The sequence below is a fragment of the Hippichthys cyanospilos genome, chromosome 11 (genome assembly GCF_059441005.1).
Source record: "Hippichthys cyanospilos isolate Australia breed blue-spotted pipefish chromosome 11, RoL_Hcya_1.0, whole genome shotgun sequence".
NCBI classification, from domain to species: Eukaryota; Metazoa; Chordata; class Actinopteri; order Syngnathiformes; family Syngnathidae; genus Hippichthys; species Hippichthys cyanospilos.
In genome coordinates, this window is record NC_142379.1 from 8,398,785 (window position 1) to 8,412,668 (window position 13,884).

Below are 13,884 nucleotides of genomic sequence, written 5' to 3' on the forward strand. Positions count from 1 at the left end.
GCACTTTTCTAGTTCAAATTCAGCAAACCCAATTTATCACATACAAATGTTTAAATGTTCCTTTTCACAACATCTGATTAGATTGTTTATGTGTATGTTCTGGTGAGTGCGTATGTGTGAGTGCGTATGTGTGAGTGCGTGTGTGTGGAGGGTGGTAGGGTGCGTGTTTACACTGTGCATAAGTGTGAAAATGTACTGAACGTAGGATGATGCGGAGGCCCATGTGTTATTGTTCTGTGTGTTGTTTTACCCAGTTTTAAATTATAGAAGCCTCACACTTATTGGATTGGTGTGTGTAAAATGTCATACAATTTAACAGCCCACTTAAAATGGATCTTTGATTGACTCTATCTATCTATCTATCTATCTATCTATCTATCTATCTATCTATCTATCTATCTATCTATCTATCTATCTATCTATCTATCTATCTATCTATCTATCCATCTATCTATCTATCTATCTATCTATCTATCTATCTATCTATCTATCTATCTATCTATCTATCTATCTATCTATCTATCTATCTATCTATCTATCTATCTATCTATCTATCTATCTATCTATTTGTATCACTGTGGCTATGAATGAGCTCAACCAGGTTGAAATGAAGCTATGATGTCAATAGCCGTCAATGGCAGTGAATGAGTAAATATGCAACAGATTATTTATATTGTCAGTGCTGCAGGTGATTTTTCACTAACGATGGATGTAAATACACAAATATATATTACCAACATTCCTAAAATCCTTGTTGTTTTAATATAATAGGTGCCTGAATTTTATTTCACCGGATAAACACATGAGCTTTTGCATAAACTGGCATTGTGTGTTTCCAGCTCGTTCCATACACTGTTGAACCGTTTCACCGTTCCCAGGCTTTTCAGAAAAGGAACCCCCTCATTGTGTTTTGCACTGTACATTGCCTGCCTTTGTAGCCCCACTGCACAATGCCAGTTTCAGACGGACTGGTTCATTATGTGTGGTCAGCCTATTCTCCTTTAGCAGGCTCAACAGGATGCATCTCACCCAAACTTGAAGATTTAAAAAGTCACAAAAAAATGCATTGCAAAGCTTAGTTGCAAGGATTTATTCCGGAAAGTACAAGTTTTCAGGAAGGTAAGCAAAACTTTCAGTCGGCTATTAGTCTTTAGTTTGCCAAATAAAGCATGATTGGTTTTGCATAGCAACTTTTGTACAAACATTTTTTTTTAAATAATAACAACTGTCAAAGTTAAAGTGTTAACTTTGGAGATGAATGTAAATTTTTCAATGCAAAAACAAATACAGTTCTGTTTACGTCCTGTGGCAGCTAAACTCTTCTAACTTTGCAAACATACTGAGAGGAGTAGCCAGCACAAAGACAGACGAAAATGGACATTTACGAAGATTTACAATAAAAATGTTTCTAGATGGCTCATTCACACACTTTGCAAAGTCAAGTTCAAACACAGTATTAGTTGTACATCTTTATGATACTATCTCAGAGCAAATCAACCTGCTCAAGTTCCCTCCACATAACCCCACAAACACTGATGGTTCTTATCGCAAAACTAAACCTATAAATGAGAACCTTTGATAATCGTTTCTATAGCAATACTAAAAGAAAAAGCCTATAACAATGAGTCAAATTTGGTAGTTTTGTTCGACAGCTTTATTTGACAGGAAAAAATTGTATTAAAGGATGAAAATAAAGCTATTGCAATCGAATACAATTTTACGTTAATTCAAAGATATCACTCCAGTAAAAAAATGTAACCTTCATAGAAAATAAGCTCTTGAGAAATTTAATTAATTATGGAAAATGTGCAAACACGTAGTATATAAAAAAAAAATCCGCTAACAGTACTAAATAACAAAAATTAACATTAGTACTAATTCAACAAGACTAACAAAGTGCATAACTGATTTACTTCTTTCATAGATTTGCTCTGTAATTGACATTGTTTGTTTTTGCAACAGTTCTCATATGTTTTTCTTTTTTCTTTTCCTTTTTTTATTTTGTTAAGGTCCAATCATGGGTGACTGGTCCATTCTTGGGCGTTTTCTCTCCGAGGTCCAGAATCATTCTACAGTGATAGGCAAAATCTGGCTGACTATGCTGCTTATTTTCCGCATCCTTCTGGTTGCTTTGGTGGGAGACGCCGTCTACAACGACGAGCAGTCCAAGTTCACCTGCAATACCCAGCAACCTGGATGCAACAACGTGTGTTACGACACCTTTGCACCTGTGTCCCATCTGAGGTTCTGGGTTTTTCAAATCGTGCTGGTGTCCACACCATCCATCTTCTACATAGTATTTGTTTTGCATAAAATCGCCAAAGATGAGAAGTTAGATGGGCAAAGGGCGCACGTGCTGAGGCAAAGACCTTCAAAGCAGAAGGACAGCAAGGAGGCAATGAGGGTGGGTGTGTCTACTTATTGTCCTCGCTATAGGGAAGATTGGGACGAGGGGGAAAGAGTGCAGCAGAGCTTCCTGGAGGAGGGTCATGGTGCACTGGCAGAAGACCCCACCAAGCAGTCCAACCAGGTTCTGCTCATCTACATCCTTCACGTATTCCTTCGATCCATCATGGAGATCACCTTCCTCGTTGGCCAGTATTTGTTATTTGGCTTTGAGGTGCCTCACCTCTACCGCTGCCAAACCTATCCTTGCCCAACTCCCACAGACTGCTTCGTGTCTCGTGCCACTGAGAAAACGATTTTCCTCAACTTTATGTTTAGCATCAGCCTGGGCTGCTTCGTGCTCAACATTGCAGAGCTTCACTATTTAGGTTGGGTCTACATTTTCCGTGTCCTCTGCTCAGCCTGCTCCAACTGTTGCGGTCAGGAGAAGGAACCAGGTAATATATACTCCAAGCAAAACCCCCTGTTGCTTCAACTTAGGCATTCACTGAGAGGTCAGCTGGTTCTGCAGACCCGATCGGCCATGGCTCAAGAAAAGACAGGCGCTTTGCTCCCACATGCCCCGGCCATCTCTTTTGAGACGGACTCAACTGTGGAATGCACCTCAAAGAGGAATCCAGAGAACATAGACAAGGTGAAGGTCAAGTTGGCCAACATGGCCAGGTTGGGACGAACTAAGAAGTCTTGGCTATGACGGGGTTGTGGTCATACTATACTTATGTCAACATGTAGTGTGTCGCTTTGTCATTAGTGATGAGTATAATGAGAGCTTAATTGATATTCTGGTTGTGAACACTGCTCTTGATTATGTTGAATTGAGCGTTAGTTAATGATGTCTCCACTTGAGGCACTGCTGATTCAGTCTCATTTACCTTCGTGTCAGCTATGTTATATTTACATTACATTTTCAAGTATAAAAAGACATGCACAGGTATATTGATATGGAAAAAAGACACACTTGTTCATATTTTACTAGCTAATCGTAATACGTACAGATACAATAAGTCAAAACACACACCATGAATCAATGAATCGCTTGCAAATATTTTCATTTTAATCAATGTGATCAATCAATGTGATCTATCTATCTATCTATCTATCTATCTATCTATCTATCTATCTATCTATCTATCTATCTATCTATCTATCTATCTATCTATCTATCTATCTATCTATCTATCTATCTATCTATCTATCTATCTATCTATCTATCTATCTATCCTAAATTATTACAAATTGTGACCCAAGACAATGCATTAAATTACTATGATTGTAGTATTGAGGCATTTTTACAATATATTAAACAACCAGTGCACACATGTTTTCTACATTGTTTGACTGATGAGTGATTTCAGTACCTATATTAGAACGTTTTAATAATGTTTGAAGAAGATCCAAGTGACTGTAAAATGCGAATGTTTTCATTTTTACTTTTGCATCCAAAGTGTAGTATAGTGTAGTTCTGTAGTGTATATGATGTTCAAATCAATGGTCTTCATTATGGCCAAGCTTGTACCTATCTATGTTTACCTACTCAAGATTTGAGTAAACACGAGGTTTGGGTAAATAAAACACATAACGTGAGAACAACTGACATTGTCTTGGCTGCAACATGTTTTTTTCCTGTAGATGGTGCTCTAACCTCTCTATTTATTCAAACCGATGTCTCAAGTTTAAAAATATAAAAATATACTGGGATATACTTAAGTAAGTTACAAATGTACAATGATCAAGAGAAACAAACTGACTATTGATACAATCACATTTTGCTGGACGTTATTGTAGAGTACCCAATTAGATATTGAATGAAAATACCACGCGAACAATTGTATACTCTTTAATTAATGTAACACAATGATCCAACTTCAAAGGAATCGGATTTTGTAGAAGTCCCCCATGCATCTCAACCAGACTCATAAGTAATGTAGAGTACATTGCTTCTGTTCTAATATGTGACCAGTAATTGAGTTTCACTCATACAGTGTCTTTATACTGTCAACAGCTTCAACAAAGTCCCCTGATTCACCCACGCAGAAAATGATTGTTTATATTGCTACAAAAGAATAGCCTCAACTGCTCACTCATACCATAATGAAGCATCTGGGGGTTCTGTGTCGTGCATTTTAGCATTGCCACAGATGGACTGAGAGTTGAATCTGCAACATTCAGGTCGAGAAATTACGCCTGACAGACCAGTCAGACATTTAATTTTTCAGTGTTTCATTCTTGAGTTCTTTTTCCTCTGCTGTTTGTGCCACATGATATATCTGTGAATGAACGGGATAGTACAGGTGGAATTCTGACAAATTCTCACCTTTTGGAGCCGAAAAATACCTTGCAAATTCACACATTTTTCAGGACCATGCATGCTGTTGAATATTTCCTGCAGATAATGGCCACATATTCAAACAAGAGCATACTCTGTTTTAACAATTAAAAAAAAAAAAGAATTTATGTTGTCTTAACATCATGAAACTACACTGGGAGAAGTTTAAGTTAATGCATAACTACAGTCCAGATGTAGTAGTAGTAGTACGCTTGAGATTTTATGTTTTGTATAGAGGCAGTGATCTCAATTGCAACTCCTAGCGGTCTAAATGCGTAATTTCATAACGACATGGGCCTGACAATTCAACCTTCTCCAAATGCAGTGTGGCACTTTTACCTATATTTAGAAGCAACCTGCACACTTGATCGTGTTGTGGAACAAGTTGCCACACATCAGAGTTTGCGACATCAGTGGGTGATGTCATTTATGGCATGCGTTTGAAAGTTCAACAGCATAGGAAAATAATACTTCAGTTGACAATGTGAACTACGTTTTGTTTGAAAAGTAGTCAGTGTCTGGGTTGTATCCTAGGGGCTTAAATTTCGCACAGGTAGAATTGGGCCTAATGGGGCACCTATGTTGGGGTACCAATCCTGCCGAAAAATGCATGAAATCAGGGCGTTTGAACCATACATCTCATTTGAGCCCCTAAAATTGTAGACTAGATTTACGCTAGCAACAAAATTATGATATGCACCCATTTTTATGCCAATCTACCAAAACAGCCTTACATCTTTACCCAAAAAAGGTTTTGTTAGAAATATAGTTTACTCAGAATTTTATAACAGCTCATGCAACAATGCTTCTTGGTTCAGAAATACATGTAAAAATAGGCATCTTTAAAAGGAAAAAACAAAACAAAAAACAACTTAAGTAATGCTTTGGATGACTGCAATAAGAAGTGACAGTGCAAACCCTCCCAGATAATTGACTAAGTAAATGCACCACCACAGAAATTCAAATTATTAAATTATTTACCACAATGCACATGCCATGTACTGTTCATGCATTTCAAATGAGGTATGGCCCACTGCCTATAGCCTATGTGTATGAGCTGTGATTTAAAAAAAAAAAAAAAACATTTCAGTTGATGCCCTCTTTGCTAATTTAGTTTCTATGCTTGGTCACATGAATTTGAACCGCTTCATGATTTGTTGTCACCGGAGCAACTGTTATACCATTTTCAGTCAACAACAGGTGGCAAAATGGCCACTCCTGAAATTGAAGACAGGTGGGTTTTGCCTTTTAATTCATATTTCACAATTTCAGTATTATTCAAAATACTGTGTTTAAACCGGTGGGTCTACATTGGACTGCATTATCGTGAAGAAAAATGTGGGTTTGACTTCCCCTTTAAAAAAAGCAATCCTTGTGAATAACTCCAGCAAGCCTGGGGCCAACATCTGCATTCTACACAGGAATCTCAAATCCAGATCATCGCTTGTCCACATTTTTGTTGTGACACTAAAGTGTTAATGCACTTGACTTTGTGAAAGGAGAAGCCCGCCCCCCTGCACGCACACAAAATGTTCCTTGTGAATGACTGTTGGTTTAGTGTGGGCGGGGAGGGGAAGAAGAGGAACCGGTGACGGTCGAGGAGGGACCAACCTGATGTGATCCCACGTGTGACGGGGCGCTCCTCTACCTCTAGTCAGCCTAGCCTGCCTGTAGTCCCCTTGTGTCCGTCAATTTGTCCCTTCCTGCGGCGAAGTCGGGTCAGATGATGGAGGGAGACGACAGCCAAGACACGTCTGCAAATCTGACCGATCCACAACACGATCCGGGGTAAGGTTACTTCTAATCCATTCTAATATGGTCGCTAATGTAATACGGGTTAAAAAAAATCTCATTATATAGATCTGCGTTACTCTGAAACTTTCACCGCCCTGCCTGTCTTGTTCACTGTATACTGTAATTGGACCAAACCGATCGCTCCTCGGGAGTAACAGAACTTCTGTTAGAATTCTGTGACTTCTGTGCTATTAAACTGACTGTCGAGTTGGAGAGCAGCCATCAAGACGTTTTAAAAACATGAAGTTAAGCAAGGTCAAGTCTGTATTAGGCTACTTGTTATCTGCTTCAACGAAGTATATTATAATAATTTTAAATATTCAAAATGCAATTGGTGTCTATATCCTTTGAACTGTGGTTAAATTTCTAGAAGTAATAGGTAGTTACTTACCTGTAGCTGAATTGATTTGGACTGAGTAATACCAGTGATTTTTGGATTCAATCCAATACCTAGAAATAACTGGGCCAAATATCGCGATATTGATCTCACACTGGAAGAGGCCTTTTTTGAAAATGATTATTCAATTAATTTGTTAATATACATAAAGCTGTGAACAAAACCACGTGTGCGCTTACACCAATAGGGGCCCAAACATCATCAACGATTTTGTCACTACTTCCATGTGATGCTTCCACAGAAGCAGAAAAATGCAAATAATAAATTTACATAAATAAATAAATATAATACATTAATTGTAAATAGCTTTGATAATTGAGAACTGGGGTGAAATATTAATAATTTGGTATGGATCAATGCATCCCTAATCAATATTGTACAGTTAAAATAACATTTTCCACAAAGCTGAAGATTTTAGAGTTTCTTTCATGTGGTATTTGCGATGAAGTGCTGAAGAGCTTAAACTCATATTGACACAATTGTGGCCGGTGGAACACCTGTATTGACTTATGTTTCTCCTTAATAGGAAAATGTTTATCGGCGGCCTCAGCTGGCAAACTTCACCAGGTAAGGTCACGCTCACAGCTGAGTAGGTTATTTTGATGAGTTTGAACCCTGGATTTAAAGGGAAAGTCAAGAGAAAAAAAGCTAAATGTTACAATAACATGCTCTATTTCAAACTATTGCGTTTGGGGATCACAGCTTAGCCAATGAATGTATCATGAACAAACTGAATTCTCACACATAGAGCATATTATTTTGAAGAACATTTTTGACTTGACTCCCCCTTTAAAACAAGGGCAGTATACAATAAGATTTAAATCCACACAAACTTTTTTGTAAAGAGCAATGCTAACCAATATTATCTTCTTGCCCCCTCTCGCCAGACAGCCTGAAAAATTACTTTATTACATTTGGGGAAATCAGAGAATGTATGGTAATGAGAGATCCAACAACTAAACGCTCCAGGTAAAACACAAACAAGCACACACACACACACACACACACACACACACACATGGAGTATGATATTATATGTGATATTATTTTTAAAATTTGTAATAATTATAATAAACAGATTAAAGCTGAAATGATGTGTGGTGCAATAAGAAAGGAGTACAATTAAACAACAGTTGCTTATACTTTGTTAAATTATTCTGAAAATAAATATTGTACAAAAACATAATCATATGTGGTTTTATTTTGTAATAGGGGCTTTGGCTTCGTCACTTTTGCAGATTCTGCCAGCGTAGAAAACGTCTTGGCACAGCCGCATCATGAGTTAGACTCTAAAATGGTATGTCCACTTCTTTATCTTCGCTGCATGATAGACGTTGGCCTGTTTTTCATTGATGACATGCAGACATGCACCAAATATACTTCGCCATTTCCATATATGGGATATTAATTAATTGACCTGTATAATGGATTATTGAAGTGGCAGAGGTATAACACTCATTGCAATGATATAACAATGCATGCTTACAGTGCCGTTATGCAAACATTGTCATATGTGTCCTATTAGTTATATTTAAACCAGAGCTTTATTCCCGCTAAACTGCAGTCAATCAAGGAAATATACAACAATTCATCAAAACTCCTATTTTGAGTGTTCTAATGTGTGTGGCACTTTATCTTGTCTCATTCAGATTGACCCAAAGGTTGCCTTTCCTAGACGTGCTCAACCAAAAGTAAGATGGCTTCCACTTGTAGTACCGTATTTATTGCTCCATATGAAGCTGTCAGTCGCAGATTGCATGAGATGATGTGTTATTCATTTTATTTGGTATGTTTTGAGACACTAAGTATGAATAGCTGCTGTCCATCATCCACCATATTGCATGTATATTTTTTTCTATGAATTTAACAATAGGTTACTTTTTAAAATTTGTACTGTAAATATTATCTATCTATCTATCTATCTATCTATCTATCTATCTATCTATCTATCTATCTATCTATCTATCTATCCATCCATCCATCCATCCATCCATCCATCCATCCATCCATCCATCCTAATAGTTCTTAATAGTTTTTTTTCCCTTTGTGCCCTCACAAATTTCTAGATATACTTACACAGTTGTTACAGTTCATAATAGCGCCTGAAAGTTCAAAACAGTTCAAAGCTGGTGCAAACCACATGTTTTGTCTTATGTTATAAATGAAGCCAAGTGACCTGGCCGCGCTTGGTAATTGTGGTCAAATGTGACAAGTCTGCTGTTAAAAAAAATGTTGGGCGTACTGCCGGAATATTTGAAATTAAGTAAGAGCTTATGTTGCTTATGATATGGAAAAATACAATAATTTAATGAACAACAGCTCATGTGGCATTTATTATAAACTTAGTTTAGATATATTCATTTATTTGGAAAGGCAAATGAAAAAGTAGTTTTGTCTTGAAGCAGTTTTCATTTCTGTGCATATAAGATACAGAATGTATGTTTGACTACAAATAAGTCATCAGTGCCTACTCTGAAGCTAAAACTATAACAAAACAAAATTAAAACAATATACAGACAGCTTTTACTATCTCATCAAGAAAGCATGTCATGGGGGTATGTGAAGTAAGCGCAGAGAAACAAAAACCCTCAGATTCTAACCATCCCTCAATCATCAATTCCGATGTAAGCTGCACTCTGAATCTGTGGAAGAATAAATTGCCTGTTCTTTGTTTACTTCCGCATAGCTGTTGCTCAGTGATGTTGCTGCCATTTTTGTACTGGTTATGGAGTGTAAACGTTTGGCTGGCTTTTTTTTGTGTGCGTGCAAGTGTGCTTATGGTTTGATTTAACGTAGATATAAATAAAAGAATTTTGTAAAATAATACAATATGGAATAGGCACTAAGTTGTATTTGAACAGAAGACCTGCACTGTAAATGCAGCCTTAAGCTGCATGTTAAGCTTTGAACTAACATGTCATGCTTGACTGATCACAGGATTTGCACTTCAAGTCATTGTCAATACTGAAGTAACTGTATCGCAAACAGCAGGACTGACCAAGCCGGACGTTCTTGCTGTCAGACTTCTAATATCCTCTCACTGAGTGACATTAATGTAATGAGGAAAACAATAGAGCAAATGACAAGCTTGCTTCCATTTTCGTCAAGGGAAAACCGTGTTTCTGGAGTCTTTTTTTTTTTTCTGCTTGGGAGTGGATGTACCCACTGCCCCAGTGCGTGTTTTACCCAAACACATCCTCATCTGCTGCTTTAGACTGAGCCAGAAGGCAGACCAGTGTTATACCTCTTTTGATGATTGGAATGGAGAGGCCAGGAGGGTTGCAGGTATGGATCATTTGGCAAGAAGCAGCTTGTTAGCAGTGAGGCGTAAACCTGGGTTGTTTTATAAACCTGGACTTTTATTCTTAGCACCACTCATATTTTATTGTCTTTTCCAGTGTATATTATGAATTAAGAGCTAACGGATACTTGCAAAATACCGGTAATCTGAAGCGATTGAATGACATTCCCTTCTAAAAGTACCGGAACGATGAGGCCAATTTCTTTATTTTACCATAGATTCAAGACACCAGGGTTTGACTTGAAAACATAGACACGAGTGGAGTAAAATCTTACATTTCCCTCCTTTTTCGTTTTGGTGATGTATTTGGAATCCCCATTTTGCTGCGTCAGTTTGGTTCTTCATTTTCTACAGTATAATACTAACAAATAACAAATAAAACTAACAAATTTAAGTATCTGTACAAGTACCGGATAGTGTTTAGTGCAAAAATAAATAAATACATAAATAAATATATATATGTGTATTCTGGTTTCTGTGTACCAAAGATTCTGCATTGTTTGTATTAGTGAAAAGATCAAGTGCAGAAAAACAGCCCTGTCAGCAACTGTACTTCCATATAATGCAACAATGTGCATCATTTTACGTGACAATGAGGAGGAAGGACACAGAGCTATAAATCTAACATGTCAGGAACTGAGATAACAACATACTGTAATAAATAGATTATTTCTGTTACCTTAACTGTAAATCAAAGTGAGCTGCATTCACGTGTTCCCCTCACGTTCAACACACTAGATGCGTTTCATTTGTTCAGTTTTGCTGCATACAATGCATACAGTGATTATGGCATGTCAAGGAGGAAAATTACAATTATTATAACGAATTAATGAATCCCGCAGTAGGCCTGAACCTGTCACGAGACAGTGGTATCTTCAAAATGGATTTCTCTGTCTGTGCTATTACAATTATTAGACCAAGGATGCCAAACTTCAGTCCTTGAGGGCCGGTATTCTGCACGTTTTTGATGCTTTCCTCCAAAACATACCTGGTTCAAATAGTTAGGATAATTTTCAAGCTTCTGTAGAGCTTGCTGATGACCTAATCCTTTGAATCGGGTGTTCTGGGAAGAGGAAACAGGAAAACACAAATTAACAAGCTTGACACCTGTGATTTACATGGTATCTTTATTTTACAGTATGATTTATTTTTTTAAGAAAAAATACGTTAAAAAAATTTGCCAGGTAGTACAAAATAAATGTTTTTTTTCTATTGTTTATATTTCAGAATTTATATGTATAATTTGAAGAGAATAAAGTTTCCCACAATTTCAGCATTTATATATTCCATATATTCAGGGGTGATAGACAGCTCTCAGTTTGTCAACACTCACACGACATCCACAGTCTGTCTCGCTTTCATAAATGCAGCCTCACTCTTTCTCCAGCTGGCTATCTAGTTTGCTGCAGCCTGCCTTGCTGCATGATAAATCTGGTGCTAAATTTAGAGGCCGTTTTCGAACAGTAAGGGATTACAGAGCCGGCGGGAGAATGACAACTGGAAAGCGAGTAAGAAAGTAGCACAGCAAGCAGGGTAGTATGTGCCAACCCCTGGAAGTGCTTCCAGGCCAATTTTTCTTGTTTTCTTTTTGCACCTTTTTTATATGTGCAGCATCTTTGCCAACCAACAGAAGGCTATTTGCTGGCTAAAAGAAAAAAAAAAGGTGAAATCTCAACAGATGGGAATGTTCTTTATACAAACTTACTAAATAAAAAGAAGGTACATTTGATTGTTATAACTGTCACAATGCTAAGATTTGTAGCATGGAGAATCTTAATATGGTTCATATTATACAGTAGCGTATAGTTTGGTTTGGTCTTGAACTAGGGTGATTGACAAACTGATAAACCCTGTAGATCACCGTGCTCATTCAGCTTCTTATAATTGACTTTGGGCTCATCATGCTGTTTTTGCTGCACTAAAATGGTAAAAGTGTTTTTTTGGCATTGGTATTTTACAACAACTTTTTTCTATGACTGTATCCCATTCTGGACAAGAGGATTCAAATTCAGTTGGGGCTTGCTGGAAATTTACCTGACCGCCTTTGTGGGGAAACCCTACAACTACTTAGAGAAAACCCAGTTGGACACATGGAGACTCAAACCAGTCAAACCAGGGACAGCAGTGCTAACCACATGACACCAACAAAATTCTTTATGACTTGATTCCTACATTTGATCCAAAACTCACTAACAGATTGCCCTTAGATATGATTGTAAGGGTAAGTGGTTGTTTGTGTTCCCTACAATTTATTGACGACATGTCCAATCACAGTCATCTTCTGTACTTCTCCTGTCTTAAAAGAGAAGTAGAAACTAAGAATTACCATGCCAGCAAACAAGCTTGGCACAGGGCTTTTTAATGTTATTTTTAGAATATGCTGTGGGATGGAAATGGCTGACAGGCTGGACTTTGGACATGCTCGAACTAGCAGGTTAAAACAAACACAAGCCGCGCTGTTTCGTGGAGGAGAGTGCAGAGTCAAAGGTTCACAGCTAACCCTTTTCAATCTTACAGATATAGATTTATTGTAAGAAAATAAAGTTATCCTGGTCTACTGATTCCGTAAAGCGGCACTCAGGTCAAAACATTTCTCAAAATAATTTGTTCTATGTCACAGGTGTTGAAATCCAGTCCTTGAGAGCCGGAGAACCGGGATACATGCAGGATATCGACCCTTGAGGGAATGGAGTTTCACTAGACTAGAAAAAATTCCCAATTTCTAATCAAAACACAACCATGCAAAGAGCATTGTTGGGCCTAGAAAGTGAGCAATGGTTACTTTTATGAATACCCAATTTTAGCCCTTCTTTCCAACATATTTTGTCCTCTTGTCCTAGACTGTTCATCCAATTAAGTCCAGATTTGCACCTTCTCAAGACTTGGTACAATAACAGAGAGGAAAAAAAACCCTAGCCAAAATTCTTAAATTGCTTAATAATGCCTCTGTACCAGCTCCAAAAGAAATCCCAATATCATACATAAATCATTGCAGCCTAAAGTCAACTATATGATAATATTTTCTAATGTCTTATTTTGCATTTTAACTTGTGATGGGTAAATGAACATATTTCCTAACACGGGACTCTTGGTATAAGTCTGCAGTGGAAATAGAATGCATTTCCATTGCACTTAGCCTTTATCTTTAAAACAAGAGCAGCATCAAGATGACTAAAAATCAAGTACAATACTTCAATAAGGCTTCATTTTCCATCATTAATTTTACCAACTGAAACAGCAACCCCATGCGTTTCTTCCTGTATGTGCAATAGTTGTCCTGTGTTGTGGAGAGCGCTCCGGTTTTGCCACATTGCATTCTTCCTGGGCAACAAACACAGTGTAAATGTTGGACATAAGCTGGCAGACAGGAAAATCAATGTGTTAGCCAGAGGGCAGTGGAGCTTGAAAAGAGCTGACATTGCTAGTGTCTAGAGGAGACTGTCAGATGGACTGGACCAGAAGTATCACCTTGAAAAACAGTGCTACTCATATATCAGATTAATCCAAAATATTCATTTTTGATTAGATTATCGTAGATTTCATTAACTCCATCAACTTAAAACATATAACTGTACTTTAAAGTCCCAGATGTTTTCACCTCAAGATGCATTGACTTTGCAGCCATCTTTTTAATAATAGTAAGGAAAGATTGATCAATTT

The 13,884-nt window shown here is 37.4% G+C and overlaps 2 protein-coding genes across 8 annotated transcripts in view; both read left to right on the top strand.

Moving 5' to 3' along the window:
- Positions 1-980: 980 nt before the first annotated feature.
- LOC148415722 (gap junction delta-2 protein) lies at positions 981-3,876 on the top strand. The gene is made up of 2 exons (XM_088427461.1): positions 981-1,119; positions 2,010-3,876. The coding sequence occupies exon 2, from the start codon at positions 2,018-2,020 to the stop codon at positions 3,098-3,100; it is 1,083 nt and encodes a 360-aa protein (XP_088283587.1). The 5' UTR covers positions 981-1,119; positions 2,010-2,017; the 3' UTR covers positions 3,101-3,876.
- Positions 3,877-6,313: 2,437 nt separating this feature from the next.
- The window catches only part of LOC148415723 (RNA-binding protein Musashi homolog 2-like), a 36,821-nt gene continuing 29,250 nt past the window's right edge, over positions 6,314-13,884 (top strand). For 5 of the 7 annotated variants that reach the window (XM_088428255.1, XM_088428257.1, XM_088428262.1 and 2 more), the window contains exons 1-5: positions 6,314-6,520; positions 7,450-7,490; positions 7,811-7,892; positions 8,136-8,220; positions 8,573-8,614. In XM_088428255.1, the coding sequence (XP_088284381.1) occupies positions 6,456-6,520; positions 7,450-7,490; positions 7,811-7,892; positions 8,136-8,220; positions 8,573-8,614 (315 nt within the window). In that variant the 5' untranslated portion in view covers positions 6,314-6,455. The remainder of the gene's footprint in view (positions 6,521-7,449; positions 7,491-7,810; positions 7,893-8,135; positions 8,221-8,572; positions 8,615-13,884) is intronic. The other 2 variants (XM_088428259.1, XM_088428261.1) reach the window with 2 other exon arrangements.